The sequence below is a fragment of the Nestor notabilis genome, unplaced genomic scaffold, assembly GCF_000696875.1.
Source record: "Nestor notabilis isolate BGI_N333 unplaced genomic scaffold, ASM69687v1 scaffold10142, whole genome shotgun sequence".
Taxonomy (NCBI): Eukaryota; Metazoa; Chordata; class Aves; order Psittaciformes; family Psittacidae; genus Nestor; species Nestor notabilis.
This window is the reverse complement of record NW_009918829.1, coordinates 39,508-50,036: the sequence shown is the minus strand read 5'-3', so window position 1 is coordinate 50,036 and position 10,529 is coordinate 39,508. Positions and strand designations below refer to the sequence as shown.

General features: G+C 38.8%; 1 protein-coding gene across 1 annotated transcript in view; it reads left to right on the top strand.

Annotated features, from left to right (window-relative positions):
• Positions 1 to 10,323, top strand: part of PXYLP1 (2-phosphoxylose phosphatase 1) — a 15,815-nt gene extending 5,492 nt beyond the window's left edge. The window contains exons 3-4 of the mRNA XM_010009927.1: positions 6,137 to 6,276; positions 9,392 to 10,323. Coding sequence (XP_010008229.1) covers positions 6,137 to 6,276; positions 9,392 to 10,323 — 1,072 coding nt within the window. The remainder of the gene's footprint in view (positions 1 to 6,136; positions 6,277 to 9,391) is intronic.
• The last annotated feature ends 206 nt before the right edge of the window (positions 10,324 to 10,529 follow it).

Below are 10,529 nucleotides of genomic sequence, written 5' to 3'. Positions count from 1 at the left end.
GGAAGAGCAGTGAAGTAGACTGGATCACTTTAGAGTGATATAAAAATTTAAAAGCTGTAAGACCTTTATGAATAAATGTACCCCAACAGTGCTGATGCTGTTGTAAAGATTCTTTTGTAGACTGCAATAATCTATTGTTGGTTTTAGTGGCTCTTTCATTCGTCTTCTAAGGAAACAGTATAGTCCTTTGATCTAATGCTTTCTTTGTCTACTTAAACTTCACAGAAAACACATGTTATTTTTGCTTGAAGTTATAAATTTTTGCATTTTAAGTAAAGAGAAAAGAGACTGGCCTTTGGTTCAGTTATCGGAAAGAATCTGGTGTATTTATTATATGATTACAGAAAAGTAACCTTCATCTGTACGAAGCTTCGTGTGTGCCTGGTGTGGTCACCCTTACTTACCAAGTGACACACTGAGGGTTCTGCAGCTTCCTGTGAGACTTTCGGTCCTCTGCAAATTCTGCATTTGCTAACAAAAGCGATATTTGCATAGATAAATGGCATTTGGGAAGGAAAAAAGTAAATCTGTATCTCATGTTTATCAAAGTTCACCTCCACAAGTTATTTTTTGTCTGAGAACTCTATAGAACTGTAAGAGGACAGCACTGTGTAGTTACAGAGGTAAGATGAATAAAAAGTTTACCTCTCCTTAATTCTGCTTTTAATTAAATGACACACTAATTAATCTCAATAATTATATTGTTTTTCTGGGATTTTCTTTTTAATAATAACCTTGACCAACATATTTTTTTTGGTCTGTAGCATCTTACATAGTGGCAAAAGCACGTTATTTATGGCACTCTTGAATTTTTATGAACATGTAAATCACTAAATAAGCTGTAGTTGCCTCTAGTCTTGTCAAGATAATGTCTTTCCATGTCTTTTCCTTAAATTTTGTAACTTGTCAATTTTTAGAGACACGTAGTCTCAAATTTGTAGGTGTTTCAAAAGAGCATTCAGTTTAATGAGTCGGAGGACAGAGTGGTTTGTTGTCCATCAAGTTTGTTGAAGAAACAAGACTTACACTGTATTTAATTTTACAGCATACAGAGTAGAAATAAGGCAGTGGTCTAGTAGCCTTAATAGGAAAGAATGTTAAAGGAATCTCAGCCTGTTCCTACTGAGGAATTGATTTTGATCAAAGTAGTGCTAAAATTAATAAACGTAAGGATTAAGGGGTGGGGAGTTTTTACCCAAATTGGCCTTGTTGGATCTGTTTTGCCATTTTAGCGTAACCATCCAGAATCTAACAGCAGATTTTCTGAGGTGTCATGTACATATGCTCACTCTGGTACTTTATTTCTCACTTTGCTTTGCAAATTCAGAACAACCATCAAGTTAGTGTTTGCTTCTCATAAATAAATAAGTAAATAAATGAATGAATAAAACCAACCAACCAACCAAAAAAACCACCCCACTTTTATATGTTTTGTATCTAAGCTCCTCAAGGTAAAAAGACATTGTTACTGAAGGATGTCAGCTCAGTTGCTGGCAGAAATATGCATAGTTCAGATGGTTGTACAGGATGGTTTCTTTTCTGTGTACACTGGTTACAATGTAGCAATAAAGAGGTGACATTTTGGTATTAAAGCTTTTTAAGCCCTTTACAAGTAAGCTATTTAAATGTTGAATAAGGATTTAAACGTTGATCCATTTTAATGCTAGTGCATGAAAACTGCGCTATTATATATGGGACCCATTATCATAGAATCATAGAACAGTTAGGATTGGAAAGGACCTTAAGATCATCTAGTTCCAACCCCCCTGCCATGAGCAGGAACACCACACACTAAACTATGTCGCCCAAGGCTCTGTCCAGTCTGGCCTTGAACACCGCCAGGGTTGGAGCATTTACAACTTCCTTGGGCAACCCATTCCAGTGCCTCACCACCCTCACTGGAAAGAACTTCTTCCTTTTATCTAATCTAAACTTCCCCTGTTTAAGTTTAAAGCCATTACCCCTTGTCCTACCAGTAGAGTCCCTAACGAAGAGTCACTCCCCAGCATCCCTGTAGGCCCCCTTCAGATATTGAAAGGCTGCTGTGAAGTCTCCACACAGTCTTCTCTTCTCCAGGCTGAACAGCCCCAACTTTCTCAGCCTGTCTTCATACGGGAGGTACTCCAGTCCTCTTATCATCCTTGTGGCCCTCCTCTGGACTTGCTCCAACAGCTCCATGTCCTTTTTATGTTGAAGACACCAGAACTGGACACAATACTCCAAGTGAGGTCTCAGAAGAGCAGAGTAGAGGGGCAGGATCACCTCCTTTGACCTGCTGGTCACACTTCTTTTGATACAGCCCAGGATCCGATTGGCTTTCAGGGCTGCAAGAGCACACTGCTGGCTCATGTCAAGTTTCTCATCAACCACCACCCCCAAGCCCTTCTCCGCAGGGCTGCTCTGAATCTCTTCTCCGCCCAGCCTGTAACTGTGCCTGGGGTTGTGCTGACCCAGGTGTAGGACCTTGCACTCGTCTTGGTTAAACTTCATAAGGGTGGCATCAGCCCACCTCACAGGCGTGTCCAGGTCCCTCTGGATGGCATCGCTTCCCTCGAGTGTATCAGCTGAACCACGCAGCTTGGTGTCATCGGCAAACTTGCTGAGGGCACACTCAATTCCGCTGTCCATGTCACCCACAAAGATATTGAACAACACAGGTCCCAACACCAATCCCTGAGGGACACCACTCATTACTGGTCTCCAAGTGGACATTGAACCATTGACCACAACTCTTCGTTTGCGGCCATCCAGCCAGTTTTTTAGCCATTGAGTGGTCCATCCATCAAATTGATGTCTCTACAATTTAGGGACAAGGATGTCATGTGGGACAGTGTCAAATGCTTTGCACAAGTCCAGGTATCCCATTGTTTAGTTTGCAAATAACAAAAAGATAAGCTGAATTCATTATTTGAGGGGAAAATAAGCATCCTCAGTTTTGTTGCAGATAAAATTTATTTTATTTTACAAAAATAAGATAATTAAAAGGAAAATTAGCAGATATTTAAGATGGGAATAAATACTCAGAATTTAGAAAAAATATGGCCATTACTAATGGTGTTAGGTGAAAAGCCATTTCATGTTCTGACACAATTTGAAATATTTATTGTATAAATGCATTTCCCAAATGTGGTAGCTTACCGTCATAATGCCCAGCAATGTATAGAATGATATCTCTTTAGCCCATTTTGTTTTCTGGTTACTTTTACGGAAATTAAAATTTAAGGATATTTCAGTCTTTTCAACTGTGCAACCAAGTGATTTTCTTCGCTTCCTGCTCAAACAGTCCCAGCAGTCTTAGTCGTGTTGCCTAGATACTCCATCTCCTGCAGCATCTGTAAATTGGCCAATTTAACAGGAGGATAAATATTCTAAATAAAAGAGAAATCTTGGGGCAGGGAGGGGAAATCCTTTGTTACTGGTGGCCTGAGTACTGCAGTGAATTTTGCTGTTGAGAAAAATAAGTTCTTATTTGCTCAGCTGTACAGGGTTAATCAGGAGAATTGCTCGTATGTTCAGAATCTGGTTATGTACATGAGGGTAAAAGTATTTTGTAGCCTGAGATGTCTGTCCCTGTCAAGCAGAATGGCTCTTACTTCTGTTGTTTTTTGGGTTTTTTTTCTTCTTCCCCTGGAATGTATTTAGCAAGTAGTAAGCTTTGAATTTATATTCAGAAATATGTTTAACAGTCATATTTCATAATTCAGTTCTGCAAGCATGTGCTTAACTTGTGTACACTTCAAAAATAATGTAATCCAAAATCAAGTAACTTGCTTCTACATGGGTATGTGAAAGGCTGTATTAATATAGTGGAATACGATTTTGTGAATTACCATATATTTTATTATTTTGTGTTGGAGGTTAATTTATCTTGCCTGCCACGTTTTAGATAAATCTTTTTGCAAAGCGCTGATAAATACTTCTTTTTCTTCTTATCTTTATTCCTTCCCACAAGTGATTGCTGAGACAATTTTGTCAGTGTGGGTTTGCTTCTGTTAGTATTCAGAATTTTGTAAGCAAAGCAGCAAAAGAAACAATGGTTAATGCAGTTCTTTTAATTTTCTTGCACATGTACTTGCAGAAATTGCTAATTAAGTAACCAGGGTTTAAGGAAAATTATGATTGACAATTTATTCGTGTTTACAGTTTTTTAAAGGGCAAAGTTTGGAACATTGGGAGTTCAGGCTGCTATGTCTGCAGTAAGCTTAAAAAGCTATTTGCTAATGGGTTTAATTTAATTTTTCTCATCTTAATTCTTCCATTTTTAGATTGCACTGCTGGGCTGTAGAAACAGTGAAATGTACAAAAAGTTAGTTCACCTTTGGAGCTGGATTAAGCTTCCTAATGTATGCTTCATGCAAGAGGAAGCCTCTACTGCTTTAAAAAGGAACAATAACTTTTTTATGTACCTCTGCTTCTCAAATATTAATCTTCAGTTGCATTGTCAGAATTATAATATACAGAAGCAGCTGTGGATTTAGAATGCCATAAATTTTCCTTTTAATTGGAAGTAAAAATGAAAAAAACCTTTTGATATTTTTATCTTGCTTTGCTTTTTATCTCATTTTACATTTATTCTTACTGGCAGTTGTACCATTTTTTCACAAGATTCTATTTTTTTTCTGAAGGTAAATTGAATTCTGGAAAATTCAAGTTTTATAAAATGGTATGACAATGAGCTACCGCTCGCTCTATCAACAGAGGTACTGATTGCTAGGAGACCTCCTGCACATGCATGCTGTGAGCATTGCTCTGCAAGAGGTGCTTTTGCACTTGAGAGTATCTTAGTTGTCTCTTCCAAGTAAGCATGAATGTCTTTGTCCTAGTAAAATTTGACACTTACTCATACTTTAATAGTGTTATTGCTCCCTCTTGTGGTTCCTGCAACTCTGGAAGGTGTTTGGGTTTTTTTTCAGACCTGAGGTTTTTGTATTACAATAGTTAATCATTTTAGCACAGCGTAAATATGAACAATAAACACAAAAACCAGATTCTGTAAAAGTTATCTGATCCAATGTATCTTCTATTTTTATATACTCCTATTGTTATTAGCAACATAAAAACCACACTGTATTCAGGCTGAAAGCCCTATTAAAATGAGAACTGTCTGGGGCAGAGTTGAGTTGCCAGTTTTTTATTTAGTTCTGCAGAAAAGTAGAGAGGTAACTGTGTGACTTTTTTTGAATGTTGACATTTAACTAAGAAAATCCCTACTTCTGTAGTGTATTTCTGTTGCAGAAGTGTGATTGTAGATTTTTTTTTTTTTTGAAGGTTTAAATAATTGCGGACTTTTTTTGTATATGTAGTTTTCCACACAGCAGTACAACAGTGGACAGAGTCTGTAGTGTATCTGAAATTTGCAGAACAGTTGAGGATATCTAAGCATTCTGTCTCTGACTTGAATTCAGTGAGTTAACTTAGACATTTTTGTGTATATCTCTTTTCCATTTGTATTCATTATGTGCATTGTGGGAGTATCTTATCTTTTTAAGTATCCAGCAGTTTTGGTCTCTGTCTTCCTAGGTAATGGTACAATACCCAAAACAATGATTTCCAAATTTAAGGAGGTCACCAGATACTACTTTCCAGGTACCACTTAACTGAGACTACATGTGCTGTTCGATTTGAAGCTTGAAGTGATTAGAAATAAAGGCTGATACTGTAATCAGCATAGTATGTTACAAAACTTGAGAATACTTTCAAGATCATCTACTTAAAATACTGGTTACTTCAACTCTTTTAGATTGTTAGTGCCTTTGGCCATGGTGTTAAAGTACAATGGTACTTCAGAAACTGGAGAGAGTATTTTTTGGTAAGGATTTTTTTTTAATTCACAACAGTATTAGTGACTGCATTTAAAAAAGAAAAAGATCTTTCCATATTACCAAAAGGTATCATAATTTTAATATGACAAGACATCAGTTTTTCTATATAGGTCTTTGGTAGTTAGTACTTAGATTTATTTTGCATACTTGCAAAAGTCCTCAGTGAGAGCAGATGTTGCCTCAGTGGGATATAACCTTATACCATGAAATATCTGAGCTGATATGATTCTATGATATAGTTAGAATACTTTACTCTCTTGAGCTGTTTTCCCATATACATTTGGAAGTTTTCACATTTTGTTTTACCTCTCTAGGAAACCTTCTCATCCTCAGCTTGAGGCTTTCATTAAACATATGTCAAAAGGGTCTGCAGCCCAAATGGGTGGTTCCCTAAGCAGCCTGCCTCGCTACCCTAGCCATTCTTTGTGTGAAATGGGAGAGCTGACACAGACAGGTAAGTTTCAATAGCAGCTCTGTCTTTTCCTCTGCTCTGTTAAATACAATCTGCTTGAAAAGGGATCTTCTATTTTTCTTTATATTGAAATAAATGTTTTTTTTATGGGAAACTTACAATGTTGGTCATAGCCTAGGATATGCTGGCATATGAATAAAGTATTAGAGTCTCTGCGGTAAAAGTGGTAACAGTTCTAGAAACTGTGCTTTATCCTATAGCTTGCCAGTTCTGTTACAGATTCATCATGCTTGGTGTCTCTTTTAACTTTATTTGGAACAAGTCAGAGCACCCACACCACAAAATTGCTTGGTCACCCTTGTGAAAAATGGCATTGCTCAATCCCTCCTGAGGAAGGTCTGTAAGGGTCTGTAATTCAGTGTGGCCGCGGAACTGAAGAACAATCACTTAGTTGCCAGTTTTTACCTATGATGTGACTACTGTGTCCCCTGCAAGAGATTCAGATGTAATAGATGAATTTGATGCTTGTATTATAGAAATAGAAAAATTTCATACACATGTCGCTTTTTGCTTCTCTCCCAAGCTTTGCAATGAAAGCTCATGGGTTTTGGCATATTTATTTATGTATATTTTGCCACAGGTAAGTTAAGCTTATTTTCTTATTCCATCTATCAGATCTGCTGAGCTAGTTATTGAGAGGAAAGGTGGAAATATTAGCAATTAAATTCCAAACAACTTTTTTTTAAGATGAAGTTTTGAGACTTAATCAGTATTATCTCTGACAGAAAGACTGCTGAGCTCTGCTAGTGAACATATTGTTTAGTTTAGTTTATCTGTACCAAAAGGGTGGGGGAGATGGGAGGTAACTGGAAGTGATCCAGTCAGGGATTTGTCTATGTAGAAGAAAGTATGTGGAGAATTGTGAGTATGTGGTGCTGAGGGCATTGGGAATATTAGAAAGAGTTAAAGAGTCTGGGATTGGGTAGGGAAAATGGTACTGCTGGATCAGAACAGCAATAAAAGGGCCATTTGCAGAAGACCTGGGACTGCTGTCAGCAGGCAATAGAAAATAGGAGGGGAACAAAAGGTAAGAAGGCAGAAGTATAGAAACAAGTTGTCACTTTGTACGAAACCGATTCCACAGCTCTTGGAATTTTTTGTGTTCTCCTCCCAAAATTGACAGATGAATTGGTATGGGCTGAAGTCCATGTGTTTGTTTGCTGTGCTTATTTTTCTGCATGTATTCATATCAGTGAACTGAACATACAGAAATGCTTTCCCACAAACATGTGGAAACATACTGTGCACCACTGGGCAGAAACGTGATTGTGAAAAGGATTGTTCACATGTGGATTTTTCTCTTCAACATTCATGAATTTAACAGACAATTCACATTAATAACACTTCCTGTTCTGCTGTATCTTTTGAATTTTAACATTGATCCATTCCATTTTATTCCCACGTCTTGCTTTTTACTGTGTTGCTCTTTTTATCTTGAATACCAATGACGGAAAGAGCATATCATAGTGGATCCGGGTAGTCAATGTGTGTCGTGGTTCAAGCCCAGCCGGCAACTTGGAACCACGCAGCCGCTCGCTCACTCCCCCCCCTTTTCCTTCCTCCCCCCGCTCCCGGAGGGATGGGGAGGAGAATCGGAGGAATGTAACTCCCACGAGTTGAGATAACAGCTCTCCAGTAACTAAGGTATAATACAAATCACTACTGCTACCAATAATAATGATAAGAGGAATAACAAGGGAAAAGGACACAACCGCTCACCACCCGCCGACCGATACCCAGCCCAACCCGAGCAGCGATCTGGGCCTTCCGGGTAACTCCCCCCAGTTTATATACTGGGCATGACGTGCTGTGGTATGGAATACCCCTTTGGCCAGTTTGGGTCAGGTGTCCTGTCTCTGCTTCCTCCTGGCTTCCCCTCCTCTCTGGCAAAGCATGAGACTGAGAAAGTCCTTGGTCAGAGTAAACATTACTTAGCAACAACTAAAAACATCGGTGTTATCAGCATTGTTCCCAGGCTGAAAGTCAAAAACACAGCACTGTACCAGCTACTAAGAAGGAGAAAAAATGACTGCTGTAGCTGAACCCAGGACAGTATGTCTGGAGACTGACTAGGGAGAACAAAAAGAGTATTGAAGATCTGGGGAATTAGTGCCATTTTCCGCTTGCCACCTGTCTTTCCAGGAATCTCCTTTATTCTTTAGTCCAATACTTGCCTGTCATATTCTCGTAAGTTCTGGGATCCCATTAGAATAAATGCTTGTGTTAAGCCAGTGTCAAGTCTTGCAAAGTGGTGTCAGGAGAAATCTAGTCAGCTTACCAAAGAACTCCTCCTAACACACTATGTTGTGTGTGAAACTGGACTCAACACAGCAGCTTGTAATTGAGATAGTATTTGGGACTCATACTGCCTGTAGCAAGCTATATAGATGTTCTGGTTCATAAAGGGTTCATGCCTGCTGCTTTGCTGCTGTGGGAGGATAACACAAGCAAGGTGGATCCTGGAGTAAAGGTTTTGGCATGTGAGAAGGATATGCACCTTCTTCCTTTCCAGCTGGATAAAGGCAGAGCATTAGTGTAAGAATGATCAAGCTTTTTTAGTACTTCCCTGAAGGAAGTTGGAGAAGGAAGTTTGATGCAATTGGCACACCTCACCACTCTGTTTTGTGATTTTACACGCTAGTTTACATTCTGTGTATTAGTTTCCTGGCTGCTGGTAGTTTTACTGGCTGCCATAAATTTGCAGGGAGCACAGCATTCACTGCCTGCCTGAAAACCTGACTCAGGTGCAGTCTGGATCCATCATCATAACCGACTTTTAGTTATGCTCGACCCATTCAGCTGGTATCTCTAGTCAAAAAAAAAAACACTAAAGTTTGAAACAAATCTTATGGAACCAGCTTTATTTATCTACATCTCAGTTTAGCTCCTAGAATCTGAGACATACTGAAGAATATCAAGTATCTCACATTACATGCAATTTTCCTAATAGTTAAGCATAGGTGAATTTCAGTTTTGAACTTTTTTGACCTTTAAACTAATTGTTCCTTTATCAGTAGGACTGCTAGCTGTGCTTTTTTTCCTCCAAAGCTCAAAAGATTCTAATCATGTGGTAATTTCTTTTAAAATTCTCTTTCAGGGGTTGTGCAGCACTTGAAAAATGGACAACTATTGCGAGATATTTATATAAACAAACATAAACTGCTTCTGAGTGACTGGACAGCAAAACAGCTTTACTTGGAGACAACAGGAAAAAGTCGAACCCTGCAGAGTGCATTGGCCCTGCTCTACACTTTTTTGCCAGATTTTGACTGGAAGAAAATTAACATGAGGCATCAGTGGAGCACCATTTTTTGCTCTGGAAGCTGCAACTGTCCTATGCGAAACCACTACTTAGAAGAGGAGCAGCGCAGACAGTACAGTTTGCGGGTGAAAAACAATGACTTGGAGAAAATATATGTGGATATGGCAAAGATTGTAGGCATTCCCACCAGGCAGTTGAGAGCTTCTAACCCAATAGATTCTCTCTTGTGCTACTTTTGCCACAATGTCAGTTTTCCATGTACCAAAACTGGCTGCATTGATATGGAACACTTCAAAGTGATCAAAAGACATCAGTTGGAGGATGAGAGAGAAAGACAGGAAAAGAAACTTTATTTCTTGTATGCACTATTGGCTACTCATCCTCTCCTCAACCAGACTGTTAATCGGCTGCAGCGTATTGCAGAAGGCAAGAAAGAAGAAGTATTTGTTCTTTACTCTGCACATGATGTCACATTGTCTCCTGTTCTTAGTGCCTTGGGCATTACAGATGCCAGATTTCCTAGATTTGCTGCCAGATTAGTTTTTGAGCTGTGGCAGGATGGGAAGAGACCCAAAGATTATTTTATCCGCATCCTGTATAATGGCGCTGATGTCACATTCCAGACCTCGTTTTGTAGGGATTATTATAAACAGACCACCAAGCCCATGTGCCCACTAGAAAAATTTGTCAATTTTGTCAAGAGGGATGTGTTCCTAATTTTTAACAGCACTAGTTATTACGATGCATGTCATAGAAGACCACTGTAGGGAAGGAGAGTAGAAAGGAAGCAATGTTGACTTGCGTATCAGTGAAAGTCTCTATTCTGGTTGAGGCGCAGTTCACTTCTGTTATTTCTTGTACTTGTATGTGTAAGTACAAAAGGATATCGCTTGAAACATTCTTCAAATAGTTTTATTTTCATTCAGACTGCAGGTGGTCTCCAGCAGAAGAACAAGTACTGAGGGGGTGTTAT